General features: G+C 46.9%; 2 protein-coding genes across 7 annotated transcripts in view; one reads left to right on the top strand and one right to left on the bottom strand.

The window, feature by feature from the left end:
- The first annotated feature begins 1,534 nt into the window (after positions 1-1,534).
- On the top strand, positions 1,535-13,526 carry FAM228B (family with sequence similarity 228 member B). Of its 3 annotated transcripts, XM_071548260.1 has the most exons (7): positions 1,535-1,773; positions 2,795-2,902; positions 5,730-5,834; positions 7,729-7,803; positions 8,941-9,138; positions 11,997-12,074; positions 12,495-13,526. In XM_071548260.1, the coding sequence occupies exons 1-7, from the start codon at positions 1,537-1,539 to the stop codon at positions 12,507-12,509; spliced, it is 816 nt and encodes a 271-aa protein (XP_071404361.1). In that variant the 5' UTR covers positions 1,535-1,536; the 3' UTR covers positions 12,510-13,526. The 3 variants fall into 3 exon arrangements, with proteins under 3 accessions (XP_071404361.1, XP_071404359.1, XP_071404360.1); XM_071548258.1 differs by lacking the exons at positions 11,997-12,074; positions 12,495-13,526 and adding an exon at positions 10,584-11,987; XM_071548259.1 differs by lacking the exons at positions 11,997-12,074; positions 12,495-13,526 and having other exon boundaries at positions 8,941-10,670.
- ITSN2 (intersectin 2) overlaps positions 8,427-14,812 on the bottom strand; it is a 93,312-nt gene continuing 86,926 nt past the window's right edge. For all 4 annotated transcript variants that reach the window (XM_071548253.1, XM_071548252.1, XM_071548255.1 and 1 more), the window contains exon 39: positions 8,427-14,599. In XM_071548253.1, coding sequence (XP_071404354.1) covers positions 14,442-14,599 — 158 coding nt within the window. In that variant the 3' untranslated portion in view covers positions 8,427-14,441. The remainder of the gene's footprint in view (positions 14,600-14,812) is intronic.

Below are 14,812 nucleotides of genomic sequence, written 5' to 3'. Positions count from 1 at the left end.
AAGGTGATAATGGCTCCCTGGGCAGCTGCTGCTAATGGCCCATTGTCCTTGGGGAATGAATAGAGGGGGTAGAATACACAGCTTTGATCACCCTCACACACAGTGTCAGCTGGTCCCTCCTGCTCAACTAGGACAGTATCTTAAGCCAAATATTGAAGACATCACTTTCAATTCACTTAAGAGACTCAGATGGCAGATGCATAGGGTTGTCCTTTTATGAGCAGTGAGCCCTCGAGTGTTCTGAAAGAAACTGAAGGCAGCTCAGCAGCTGGAATGTTGTAAAGCAGCAGTTTCTTGTTTAAATTGGATAATGTTTCAAACTTCTGTGCTTTATTTCCTCATTAGCAGTCCTGAGGTTGATGAAGTCCAAAGTTTTTGCTGATTCAGCTACCTTTTTCTCTAAAGTTGTCTGCTGTAATAATATGAGGAAATCAATAAATATTTTCTTAAAAAAACCCACAACATTTATAAAAATCATATACAGAATAGCTGTAATGGAGGTGCTCTTTTTTTTCAGCTTCTAAAACACCTCAGATTATGCAACACTCACATGAAGAGAGTGCAGTTATAATGTTAATTCCAAGTAATCACTTGGATATTTGTAAGTTTCTCGAAATTATGGGATGTGATTGTATTTATTCAGCTCCTGCCACATCAATTGTTATGTTCTTACTATATGCTGACTCAAGACCTGCTGCCTACCCCTATTGGATCCAGAACAGATCAGGTCCAAGAAGTGTTTGGACAATGCTCTCAGAGACATGGTTTGATTCTTGGGCTGTCCTGTGCAGGGCCAGCAGCTGGGCACTGACACTGGTAGGGCATGAGCATCTTGTCTTTCTTGGGGTGCTGCCAAATCAATCATAATAATATAAAAAAACCCAACAAATATAAAGGGCTCGAGGAAGCCCCTCTTTATGTGACACTTGGCTAATAATGTGAGACCTCTGAGTCAGTGCAGCACTGCTGGGGTAAAAACCCGCACATTTCCCTCGTCTGTTGGTGTCTCTGGCTGACTTCAGGTTCAAATTTTGTGTCATGGCCACCAGAACTACATGGTAGCGTGTGAGATCTTGTAATGCAGTTTAGTGAACTCTGGATAAACCACTGAGACCGACTGGGCCTGCTCGGCTCGGCTCAGCTGAGCTCAGCTGGGCTCGTGTGGGCTTGGCTTGTGTGGGGCTCGGCCCCGCTCAGCTAAGGTGGGCTCGTGTGGGCTCAGCTCGGCTCGGCTCGGCTCAGCTGGGCTCGGCTAAGCACGACTGAGCTCGGCTCGGCTCAGCAGGCCTCGTGTGGGCTCGGCTCGGGTCAGCTCGGCTCATCAGGGCTCGGCTCGACTCGGCTCGGCTCAGCTGGCCTCGTCTGGGCTCGGCTCAGTTCAGGCGGGCTCGGCTCGGTTCAGCTCGGCCCGGCTTAGCTCGGCTGGGCTCGTATGGGCTCGGCCTCGCTGTCCTCGCTCCTGATTGGCTCACTCCCCGCGCTCTCGCTCTCTGATTGGTGGGAAGCCCCGCCGGGGCGCGCGCGGGGCGGGTTGCCATGGCAGCGCGGGACGCTGCGCGGCTGCGCGCGGAGGGTCCCGGCCGTGCCCCCGCCCCGGCTGCGCCCGCGGTGAGGGGCAGGGAGCGGCCGCGTTGCCGTGACCCTGTCCCCACGGCCCGCCTCGTCCCTGGCCCCGCGCGCGGCTCCTGCTCGTCCCGAGAGGCTGTGCGTGATGGGAGGGAGACTCTTTTGCCCGGCGGAAGGACATGGAGGGGCGCCATCGCCGCCGTCAGGGTAGGGGGCACCGCCATTTCCCCCTCAGCGGGGCTGGGCCGAGCGGGGCGGCCTTGGCTGCCACCGCAGCCCCGTCCGCCGCCACTGGTGCCTGCAGGACCCGCCTCAGGGGCGGGCAGGTTACGGGGAGGGTGGGCTCGAGTATTTCCGCTCACTGGCCTCGTCCCCCTCGCTGCCTCCGACGTACAGGGCCAGAGCAGGCGGCTCCGGCGCCTCCGGGCCCGCACACGTTATCTGTTAGCTCAGCATTCCCAAGCTGCGGGTTCACAGAGCTGCTGTGCTCGCACTGGAGACTGGTTCTCCCCTCACAGGATCCCAGAAAGGTTTGGGTTATTAGGGACCTTGAAGGTCACCCAGTTGCAGATCCCTGCCGTGGGCAGGGACACTTTCCAAGGGACCAGGTTGCTCAGAGCCCCATCCAACCTGGCCCTGAACACTTCAGGGACGTGGCACAGTGGAACGAATATCCTGATACAGAACAGCCAACCTGCTTGCGGGATTGGGCATTTGCAGGCTGCAACTGCTACGTTACTGCAAGTCTTGTTTTATCCACTCTAATTTGGAAATCCTTTACTGTATTTCTGCCCAAGCCTGTGATTAAACCTTTAGTTTTAAGACCTGTGAAACAGCTGCTGTCTCAAATCAGTGGGCCCTGCCTTTGCCAGCCCTAGTTGGTGTCTCCTAGCGAGAGTCCAAACAAAGCAGAAAAATAAAGCATTAAGAGTCTGTGGCAGCTTGATTTACAAAGACTGGGGGGGTAATATCTGCAGCTAGAGTGTTACTGGGCTCCTGAAGGCAGATTACAGAGGCAGATTTTTCTATCTTTTGTCTCCTCTGGGTTCTCTGTAATGAGATGAAAGACCTCCTTTGCTGTGTGTTCATGGAAAGGTTCAGTCTTGGTGGGATGGAGTCTTAATACTCATTACTGAAAGTAGGTAAAAAGGGGACTAATGGCTGGCAATTTGTTTTACTTGCTTTGTAAAGTTGGAAATATTAAAATAAATACTTTCCTCATCCCAAGCTTGTCCAGGGTTTTACACCATCCTTATCCCAGAAGAACAAAACTACTTGGCATGGAAGGAAATCTGTAAAAGATGGCATGACCAAGGAGCCCATGGCACCTGTGCAGGTAGGTGGGATGTCTTGCTCATAGTGATGCCAAAATTCCCAGTAGATTCCGGTCGATAAAGAACTGCTCAAAGAGTTTTGCTCTGTTAAGCAGCAGGTATTTGTTTTATTATCACCAGTGGGGAGAGAGGGGCTAGCAATTGTGCTGGATTAAAGGTGAACCAGCAGGGGAAATGAACTCACCACGAGAGAGATTGTAAGTCAGACCTAAAATTTGATAATAATATTACAATAAAAAACACTGACACGAAAGGGAAATTGCCTTCAACTCACAAAAACCCAGCAGTATAACCCAGTGTCCCGGGCCACAAACGCAAGCAGGTTTGTTTGCCCTTGTGCTGAGACCCCTGTGGCTCCCCCAAGTCCAGAGCAAAAGGAAATGAAAAACCTGTTGGTGCAGGCGAGGGCTGTGGTCTGAGCGAGAGCGGTGATCTCCTGTCGAGGTCCTGCTGCTCCTCTGGATCCAACGAGAAGTTCCCAAGGTCTTCTTACCCACCACTTATGTACCCTTATGGAGCACCCAGTCCCTCTCCCTGGGCAGGGACTCACACAATGGGTGATTAACTCTGGGAGCCAGGGGGTATTGAACTGTTGATGGCCCATTAGCAGCTCCGCCCCCTCAGGCTGGGTGTGAAGGTGCCAATGACTCCCTGGGCAGCTGCTGCTAATGGCCCATTGTCCTTGGGGAATGAATAGAGGGGGTAGAATACACAGCTGTCTTGGTTTGAGATAAGCAACTGCCAACCCCCCCCAAGCACAGAGAGAAAAGCCTCCCTCCTAACACCAGGGAAAGGGAGGAAAAGAGAGGGGAAAGAAAAAAAAAACACTTCAAACTGCATTTATACTAAAACTACATATATTTTTCACAGAAAGGAAGAGAATTAGAAGAGAGTACAAATATTCACTCACACAAGTCTGCAACAAGTCCCCCACCTCAACTTCATAACGAACACACAAATTCTACTGTCTTGACTACACATTACTTAAGAAAAGACTTATTCCCCAGGGAGACAAACTCAAGCAGAAAGGAGAGACCCAGAACAACACATTTTACTTTCCTGAGATACCCTGTGAGCCAGTGGTGGGCCTGGTCCTCTCCATCCCCCCTGGGACAGCATCGTGCGTCCTCCCAAGAGGAGGGCTGAGAAGCGACTGCCTTAACCACTCCCACACTGGTTCCTACTTCCCTGGAGATGATGTCATAATGTGGTATGGAATATAAAATTACTGGCTAGAAGAGGTCAGCTGTTAGCTCAGCCCAGCTCAAGTCAGCTGACAGCTTCGGCCTAGTCCAGACTTCAGAGCCCAAATGTAGGCCCACCTGGGTGAACCCATAACAACAGCTTTGATCACCTCCACACAGTGTCAACCGGTCCCACCTGCTGAACTAGGACAGCAATGCATGACCCACTCCTCCTTCTGTGCTATGTCAGCTTTACATTTTATATACTACTCTACTACATATGCAAAGCAATGGACTGAGAAATGTAATACATATGCATAAAGCAAGTGGAAACTCTTCATACAGCTGGGTGTAACTGGGGCAGTGCTTTGAACTGCACCTGGGCAGTGCTTTTCTTGAGTAGGGGTCTCACTCTTCTTTGGCATCACGGGTGGTCTTTTCAAGAGCTCTTCCTCACTTAAACTTTTAACCTCTCTGTTGGACGAAGTTTGATTTAATTGGCTGGTTGTTGACAAGTGGTACCAGAAGTCCCCAAACCCCAAGATTATATCCCCTCTGGTTCAGGTGGGAACGCCCAGTACCTCCCCCAGGGCAGGGAGTTCCACAATGGGTGATTTAACTCTGTGAGTCAGGGGGTATTTTTGGAATAGTTGATGGCCCATGAGCAGACACGCCCCCTCAGGCTGGGTGTGAAGGTGCTAAGGACTCCCTGGAGGGAAATTATCACAGCTCCTGTCTGACAGTCCTCTTTACCACCCAGCTCACAGCCTGAGGGGTTGGGTGAGCCGTGAGCAGCTGCTGCAAATGGTCCATTGTTAACAGTTCTTGGGAAATGAATAGGGGGTGTGGAATACACAGCTTTGGTCACACCCACACAGTGATAAACTGGTCACACCTGCTGAACCAGAACACTGAAAGATCTGGCTGAAGACTTGAGGTCAGTATCTCTGCAGAAATAAGCCTTTCCTTTGTTCCACTCTTTACCTATGTAATGTAAATCCATTGTTTCCTGGAAGCAGTGTGTCTCCAGTGAATCTGAAACAAAAAGAGGTTTAAATGGAGCTTCCTGTAAAGGGCATTTTGCCTCTGTGGTTCTACTGTCTCTGTTATAAATCGATCCAGATATATTGAGGCACATACCAGAGAGGAGATGGAATTTTCTGGCTGGATCTCAGAGTTGGTGCTTCAGCATAAGCTTTGTCTGGTAGAACTGACTTTAAAACTCACTGAAATGCAGCTATCCCTGGGGTGGGATGTAGCAGTTACATGAAAGTGACTTTTATGTGATTGAAAAAGGCACAAGGGAAGAAGTGATAGTCCAGAGGTGAAACTTGATAACTCTGAAATGTTTTCAAAGCTGACAGGCATTCTGGAACGATTTGTGAATCGCTGTTCTTTGAAGCAAAATATACTGTCCATTGTTTGTGGAGACGAGGACAGACAGTCCCACCAGAGGCAGTATCTGACTGTAAACCTGACACTTCACATCTGCTTCACTTGCTGTGACAGGAGAATGCTGCTGGCATCAGCACTTAGAGTCCCTGTAGAGATTTGGTTAATTGATTGGTAGGAATTTTAAGCAAACAAACTTTTTGCTGTTTATACAAGAGTTTTATGTTTTTGGCTGTTTTAATGTTTCTCCCAGACTAGTCCAACCATGCGTAGTGTGAATAGCTCAGAGACTCCCTGGCTACAAAAAATGACTTGTCTGAGACCTGTGACAGCACCTGATCAGCAACGGCTTCAGCAGGTGAGTGACTCCCAATATTCCTTCAGCTGTAGGTTTTACTGTGAAGAACCACAGGAAACCAGTATGTGTAACTGGGATCTCAGGGTATTGTGACTGGGCTCCTGTACTGGAACAAACCCATAACAAGGTGTAACACAACATGCGAGTTGTTTCAAACAGTAGGATGAAAAGGTGTTAAAACATGCCAGAAATTTAGGTGTCTTTTTTCTCATTTGTTTTTGATGAGTTTTTTCATACTATTTGTCTCTTCCTTGCTTGGATAGTAAACTTGTTGGGGCATTGAGCTGATCAGCAGGGTCATGGCAGACATGACTGGAAACGACACTGTTCATTGGAATATTAATATTTAGCACAGGGAGTATCAGACCAATTTTCCATTCTGTGCATGAAATGCATTCCTTGAGTCTTGTGCTGCCACTGGCATGGTGGGCTTGTGTAAAAATGCCATGGCTGTAGCTCAGTTTTTAAACAGCAGAGGAAAGTCACAGTAAAGATGCTTTTGAATTCATCTGTGGAAACCATGGGAGGAGTCAGTAGGTCAGACGGGTGAAATGTGAATGTTTCAGCCCTGCCTCTGGCTTAGGCCTGAGTAAAACCAGGTCACTTGAGGTCTGGGATAACCCCTTGTCAGCTGGGTCAGCTGTCCTGGCCGTGTCCCTTCTCAGCTACTTGTGACCCCCCCAGGCTGCTCACTGGTGGTGTGGGGAGAAGCTGAGAAGTCCTTGGCTTATTGTAAACACTACTCAGCAACAATTAAAACATCAGTGTGTTATCAACATTACTCTCATCCAAATTCACAACACAGCTACTAGGAGGAAAATTAACTCTAGCCTAGCCAAAACCTGGACAACTTGTTGCTTATAAAAGCTGCTGATGGACTCACGAAGACAAGGTCTCTCTGGTTAACCCACAGAGTTGGTGCTGCCTGATCAGAAGGGAGATACCTCCCTCATCTTCCCTGCAGGAACTCCATCCCCATATGATAGATTTGCTCTGTATTGCCTGTGGTCCTTGGCAGGGGTGTAGGAGTTGAGTTAACGAGCCACATGTTTGTTACAGGTGAGAAACAGTGGGAAGGAGCAAGTGGTGTGTGATCCTGGTCTGAACATGTACATTCCAGATCTCATTCCACTTCTTCCAGCACTCTTCTGTTGTTACTTATCCCCACTGTTCGGAGCAAGTCTCTCAAGGATTTGCCAGCTGGGTTATCATATAATGTCCCTTTAATCACACCACCAGTAATTATTTTGAATTCAAATCATGCCAAAGGGGTTTTTGATTTCTGATTTTCACATTTTGTAGATTTTAGGAACACAGTAGTTGTGGATTTTTAGAGGGTTAATATTTCTAACAGTTTAATGCCTTTCTATCACTGTCCCAGAACAGGGAGCTCAAATTCCTTTAGTTAATTAATCTTGTTTAGACTCCTTTCCAAGGTAGAGTTGAAGGATATCAGAAGGCCCACAGAATGAAACATAAACACAGGTCAGAGTGACCCAAAAGCCAGAACTGGATGAACTCCAAGAGACCTTTGTGTGCCTGAGGAAGAAGAGTTGATGAAGACAGAGGGTCTTGACGACCCCAGACCCAATTCCAGGGGTTGGACCAGGGGTGGGACTGGGGCTGGACTGGGAAATGTGTAAAGCAATGATTGGAGGGATCTTATTATAAAAGCCATGGAAACAAGAACTGGGACACATGCATGTCATCCTGTATTCCTGTGGGCTGTAGGCCCTGTGTTATTAAAGGACCTTTACTTTTTATCTTACCCTACACTAACGTGGCTCAGAGTCCTGTTTTGGGGGGAAGGGTCACTCACGGCATCACAAACATAAATCTAACTCTTACTCTGAGTCCTGCTTTTACTTCATGTGGGTTTTTTATGTTCTGTTAGGTAACACCTGACCAAAGCCGAGACATCATTGCTTCTGTTCAGTGCATCTTGGACAGAGAAAATTGTTTTGTGAGGGTAAGACGTGGTACCTCTTTTCTCATTTGCTGTGTGCTTTCCTGCATGTCAGTGTTTTTAGTTTCCAGTCAGTGAGTTGTGAGAAAATGTCTGTATTCTTGAAAAACTTATTTAGAAGTATGAGTGTGTTGCCTCCTCAGTCTCCTCTGGATATGAGTGAGGTAGTAACCCTACCTGTGAATGACAGGTGACTTACCTGCCTGTTTGCAAAGGGCAAGAGGGCTGATCTGGTCTAGCAGATTGCCAGTGCTGCAGGGAGAAGGTCCTTCTCCGGCTGCCTGTCTTGCACAGGCTGGTGCTTATCAGTTCTGTGGTGATTTCAGCTCAATAACCTGATGGGAACAAGTGAGTAATTTTCTTTCAGTCTTGCATGACAGTTTCAAAAATTAAGGGTCTGAATGCCAGAGCTCTTATCAGTGAGAGCTGGAGGTTGGAAACAAGTGGTGGGAAGTGGAGAGAGGGAGGAGCACAAAGAAGGGCAGGAAAACAGGGCCTTGGAGCAGTGGCCAGTCAGATCAGCCAGCCTTCATCTGTGAAACCTTTAATGTGGTCAGCCAGTAGTTTTGTGCTGGTTTAAAGGTAAACTGGCAGGAGAAACAAATCCAACACAAAAGAGGTTATAAATCAGAGTTACAATTTAATAAAAATATTACAATAAATGCAATGTTACAAAGAGAAATTGGTTTTAACCCACAAAACCCAGAAATATAGCCCAGCACCCTGGGGCACAAACAGAATGGTGTTCATTGGCCCCTGTGCTGAGCTCCACATGGTTCCCCTGAGTACAAAGTAAAAAGAAGGAAAAGAAAAACCTGTGAGTCATGGGGTATTTTTGGAATTGTTGATGGCCCATGGCAGACACGCCCCCTCAGGCTGGGTGTGGAGGTGCTAATTACTTCTCAGAGGGGAGTTATCACAACTCTTATCTCACAGGCCTCTTTCACACCCAGCTCATAGCCTGAGGGGTCAGGGGTGCCCTGGGCAGCTGCTGCAAATGGTCCATTGTTAACAGTTCATGAGAAATGACTTAGAGGGTTTAGAATACACAGCTTTGGTCACACCCACACAGTGATAAACTGGTCACACCTGCTGAACTAGCACAGTTTGTATGGTTTTTATTTTCCGTTTCTTACTTAGGAGCTGGACAGATACCTGAGGCACAATGATTTCCTAAATCTGAGAAAGAAGGAGATTGTCTACAAGGAATGGCTTAAGAATGTTTCAGAGCCACTACTGCAGAAAATTGAGGACAAAATGTGCAGCCAGTCAATTGAAGAAATTCAGAAAAGGAAACAAGAACAATTATCTCAATATTTAAACTACTGTAAAAAGAAGGTAACAAGGAGAAGTACATTTCTGTCTTGGGGGGGTTGCATACAGAGGGTTATGGACAAGATCAGGGGTTTGACTGTTATTCATTGTCCATTCAGTAGCCTGGAGTTCAGATACACCTGACCTGTAACTTGCCTTTCTTTCCCAAGGACTTCTGTGTTTCAGTACTCAGAAAAGTTGCAGTCACTATAGGAAATACTTAGTTTTCTTCACTTTGCTCTGAATTTCACACCATTGTTGAGTATCAGATCCCATGACAACTTTCTGCATCTCAGGACTGGAGATACAGAGCAGTAAGTGCAGTTACATGAACTGCCACAGAAATAACATTTTATCAAGAGCAGGCATTTGTTGTCAGTGGAAACCACTGTACAGTGCAGTAGTGAGACTGTAAGCAACCTTCTCAGCCAGAAATGAAAATGTCATGGGATCTGTCCTGTTGTAAATAGACAAGATCGTTTAGTTTTCCAAGGCCTGATGTGCCAGACCCACGCATTTAAGCTGCATGGAGCAACAAAGAGCTGACCCGGTCCTGCTGCTGAAGTCCTGGGATTTAGGACAGGTTTGGTGCACTGTACATATCCAGCTCCGCATCAGTCCACTTGCAAGCTTCTGTGTCGGGTCAGGAGTTGGCTGGGTGTCCTCCAAAGCAGTGGCTGGTGTAGTGGGATGTGTCCTCCCTCAGCTGGAGCACCAGCCTCAGTGATCATGCTCCACCTTTTCTCCTTGCTCTGTGGGGTCAGCTGTACCATCAGCATGTCTGAAGAGCAGGCTGAACCCCTTCAGAGTTACAGGACAACTAATTCACATACTTTTGCATTAACTGTGGCAGCATATGATAACTTTTGCAGAACTTGAGACACTTGTGAGGATTGGTTAATATACTGACTTCTGGCTGTGTATTTCCTCCTCCCTGCCCCCCTTCTTTTTGTCCATTTTCTCTTGCTCTCTTCCATGCTATTAGGCTGCTCCTTCTCCTGTTTCCTAGATTTCCTGACCTTCCAATGTCTGTCACTGATCCATTCCTTCTTTCCATGTCTATTATTCTTCCTCCAGTCTCCCCTCTTTCTCTCTTTCTCTCCAGTCAACCCTTTTACTCCATCCCCAGATCTCTGTTTTGCCCTTCTATCTTCTGTCAGACTCCCCAGTGCTGTGTCTCCGTCTTCTTGTTTCTGATGATTCCTCCAAATTCTTCACTGTCCTTTGCTTTCCAAAACTGCCTTCTTCCCTTTTCCTCCATTCTCCTCCTCCCCTCACTGTCCTTCCAGGTTCCTCCATCTCAGTCTTTCTGTCAGCTTACTTGCCTTCCTGTTTCATACCACCTGACCCCTCCTCTTCTACCTCCCTTCCTTGACTCCCTGTTCTTCCAACGACCTGCTTGTAGGCGGGGGTTTTTGCTTTAAATCTGCCTTCTTTTCACTGCTGTTCCCACTCCTCCTCCCCTCCAGCCCTGTGGCCACAGAGTGTGGATGCCTGATGAGATGGTTGGTCACAGAGTGACAGAGCAGCCTGCAAGGAGAAGGGTTTCCCCTGCCTGGGTTTTCTGCTGTGTTACCCACAACTCAGCTTCTGGTAGTCCAGGCTATTGTAGCATCATGTGCTGCAGAGAAAGAGATCCTGACTCACTTTGAGGAGCTGTTACTCTGCTTTCTTCCAAGGGCCGTGTGAGGGATCGTGCATCAACTACATGAAGGGATCGGGCCTGGGAGTGCTGCACAGCACCTCCATCATCCACTGAGGTCTCAGCACACCTTCTAACAGGGTGATACGTGCAATAAACCAAGGGGTGGCACTAAAACTCTGCAAATTGAGCTGCATTAGGGCTTGAAGCTTTCCAGGGACAGAAGCAGGAGATGGTGAGAGTGGGGAATTGCCAGATCCTTGGCAGCAGAGGCCCCTGCAGAGGCAGCTTTGTTCATACCCAGCAGCAGCGAAGCCCCACAGAGCTGCCCAGGTGCTTCCTGAGTGTCTGGGAACAGCACAGGCCCTTGGGATGTGGCTCACTCCCATGTGAGCTGCTTCAGCACAGTGACCTCTTAAATCTACCACAGATCCCACTTTCTTTGTGTTTGGACTTGTCTTCCAGAGCTCCTGAACTGTTCAGGTTAAATGATGTTTTTTTCCAAGTCTTGCAGTCACATCCACAGATTGCCATAAAGAACTGTGTTGGGCTGAGATCTGGGGGGCCGTGGGCTGAATACTCCCTCCCTTCCTGGGACCCCTGGAGAATCATCTGCACAATAAAAATGAAAAAAGTTTTGGAAGAATGAATATTAGGGAGAAATACTTTATAAGCTTGTCATAGGGAACTTGAACTGCAGAACATGTTGCTTGTTGAGATGGAGTTGCTGATGAGATGGAGTCATGGCCTGGACTGTGAGGCTCAGGTCTTCACTTCCATGTATAGATGGAAAAGCCAGTGCAGGAACCCAGACTTGGAGCTGGTGTTTCACAGACCAGTGACCTGCCTAGGGCTGTGCCTGCTGAGGGCTCACTCACTGCTTTCTTTTTTAATTTTCTTTTTAATACCTTTCTCCTTCTCTGTCAAAACATTTTCCCTTGAATGAAATTTCCATTCTCTTGACTGACCTGGTTAAGTTTAGCATCTTAGCCTGATATTATTTCTGGATGCTCCATGAAATCATTTATTATGTATTTATGCCTATGATAAATTAAAATGGATAGAGGAATTTTCCCATTGCACTTCAGTCACCTTATTTGTGAGGTGCAGTGTGTGCAAATCTGGGAGTCCTTTTCTCAACCACACGTGCCACAGGCTGTGTCCCCCTCAGGCTGGCTGCTCTCACTGCTGTATCACCTATGGCTTCTGAGACCTGACCCAGGACCTGCTTCTCCCACAGGGCTACGTGACTTTGGATTATTTTGACCCAGCAGAGTATGATCCGTTCTCTGTGACGACGCGCACGGACCGCTGGAAGGTGTGAGGGAGGTTTGGAGTCCCCCTTGGACCAGCAGGCAGTTCACAGGAAGCACAGCATGTTACTGATGTGCTGCTGCTTTAGAGCAACACCTTCAAGCTTTATTAGCTGAACAAAGAGGGGTCCCAGTTCCTACTGCATTTAAGCCCAAGAGCGTTTGAACGTGGTTCTTCCCTAGGAACATGGTTTGGATCCACACTATGCCCAGATCTGGAGGCACAGTAGGCGATGGCTGGGAGCTGGGGTGGGGTGATGCTTTCCTTGTTTCAAATCCGCTGTGGCAGCACAGGGAGGGTGTTGTCTAAGGAGGGCAGGAGAGTTTCCAGGCCAGCTTGGGGGTGTGCTCTGCAGAAGGAAATAACCAGACAGCTCAACTGATCTTTACAGAAGCACGGCAACAGTTTTTCCTTCTGTTTAAAGGAGGAAAGTCGTTAACCACCACACTGACAGTGAGAGACAATGATACCACCTGTCCTCCAGCTGACCAGGGCAGCAAGCACAGCCATCAGAAGGTACCCTTTGCAAAATAGATTACATCTGCTGCCAAAGCAAGTGGTAACAGGGCAGGTCTTCTGGCAAACTGCAATAAACTTACTGTCTTTAACCTGTGGTTCTCAAGTTCTGTTACCCAGCAGCCAAAGAAATATCTGAAATGTTTCTCCTGTTCTTGCCAACTCCAGTTCATGCTCTACAGGCCAAAGGTTGCTATTTTATGACGTTTAACTTAGGCTCAGCTCAACAAAGACAGTGCTGGTGTTCTCTTCTGGAAACAGTGTACAAGCAGTACCTCAAACTTGCAACATACATATTAGGTGATATGAGATGGCAGGAAAGAAGTAGGGGAGAGGAGATGGGAAGTGCTGTTGTACAAAATGTCTGGTGCTTTATGGAGAGTCAGTGCTGAGCAGCAGCTGCTGCCAGTGCCCCACAAACCACTCTCCTGTTCCAGTGTGGTCCCATCTCCCCCTGGTGTGGTTGCACAGCAGCTCTGGTCTCAAAGCCTGGAAACAGAGTTTTCTCTAGTCTCCAAACTCTCACTGTACAGACACAATCTCTCAAGAGTTGCCAAGATTGAGTTTTATTTAGGATTAGAAATACTGAACCACAGAAAACTGTTAGAAGTAACAGAGGCTGACTCAGTAACAGGAGGGTGCACAGATGGTGACTGATGGGAAACTGCCAGACTTCAGGAGGAGTTGCTGCCCCCGTGGAAAACAAGGGCACGGGCTGCTCAGAACTGCATGCTGTGCTTCTGCAACAAAGCAGTTTAAGGAGGCAGTAAAATGGTTACAATGTATCAAACTGCTTATAAACAGACCTTTTTTTTTAACCATCCCTGATTTGGTGCCAAGAGAAAGCTTTTGCTTTCAACCAGCTCTTTTTACAGGTTTGTGTTGGGGTGACAGTTCCCCCTGAGCAAACCTTTTAAACTTGTAATAAACTTTTCTTGAACAAATCCTACAAGTTTTTCTCATTATTTCACATTTCCCTGTACAATAAAATATACTTTTTAAAAATCACTATGCATCAATAAACATCTGTAGACAAATTACATTAATAAATTTATATTTTACTCTCTATATACACGTTGGCAATGTCAAAGCTTCAAGATTCACATGGAGGTCTGCAAGACCAAGGAAATGTACACAAATAATATTTAGGAAAAAACCCCAAAAGCTGAAGAGTATTTTGCCACATTATTGTGGGTCACAGTATTTAAAGTATTTTTTCTAGTTATTCTTCACAACCACATTGTCTCAGCAGAGAACGATGAGTCAAAATGAAGCAGAAAGAAAAATCAAGTAGCAGTTACTGATTCCAGTGTAGAACTAAGTCAAGTAAAGAACTACACCTGATTCTTAAAGAATATACAATATATTGGAGACTTCTCCAGTACTAAGGCTTCTTCAGCATTTAACCTTTAAAACTATCATCCTGAGATGGGAAGTTTCCAGTGGATATCACTTTTAGGATTTCAAATGGAATGATTCCAGTGCTGAGCTTAAACCATTCCTCAGTCTGCCTGTCAGACTAAGTGGTAAAATATACAAACAGCTTGGTGCCACATTTCTGCTTAATACTTTTTATGGCCCTGAAAATGGAAACATTGGCATCCAAACCCAAGATACTCCAACATAATAAAAAGGCACTGAGCTATAGTACTGTATATACAGTAACATTTGTGTTTGCATAGATCAACAACAACTGGGAACACTGCAAGGAACTACACACAAGCAGGAACTAAAAGGAAACACAGAAGCAGCAGGAACTCTTGCTTAATAACCAGCATAGGGCAAGTAATCTTTTACCAAAAGATGCTCAGTCTGTCAGCTTTACATGTCCTTCATAAATTAAAAAAGGGTGTTCTTAAAAGAGTGTTTTCTGATCGAAGAGCTGCAGATCAAAGCGCACCCAGACTTCTCCTGTTGGAACCTCGTGCAGCAGTAAGTGTTTAGTTGTGGGGCCTTTGCTCTCTTGCTCTGTTCTGATTTTTGCTACTGGAATTTCAGTGCGACCCAAAAAATCTGTTGGGCAAGTGAATAAGAAATATTATTAGGCAAAGACAGCTTAGAAAACCTGAAAGAGCCAGTTAAGCAGCACTGCTGTGCAGTAGGTGTTCAGTTCCAGAGCACTGCTCCCAGACTTGAGGATGGAGAACATGCCTTTATGTTACAGTTTGAGCCAAGGGCTTTAAAAACACACTCAGAAAATACCCTTTCAGAAACACAATTTCAAAT

The sequence above is a fragment of the Pithys albifrons genome, chromosome 2 (assembly GCF_047495875.1).
Source record: "Pithys albifrons albifrons isolate INPA30051 chromosome 2, PitAlb_v1, whole genome shotgun sequence".
Lineage (NCBI taxonomy): Eukaryota > Metazoa > Chordata > Aves > Passeriformes > Thamnophilidae > Pithys > Pithys albifrons.
This window is presented reverse-complemented; position numbering and strand designations above follow the sequence as displayed.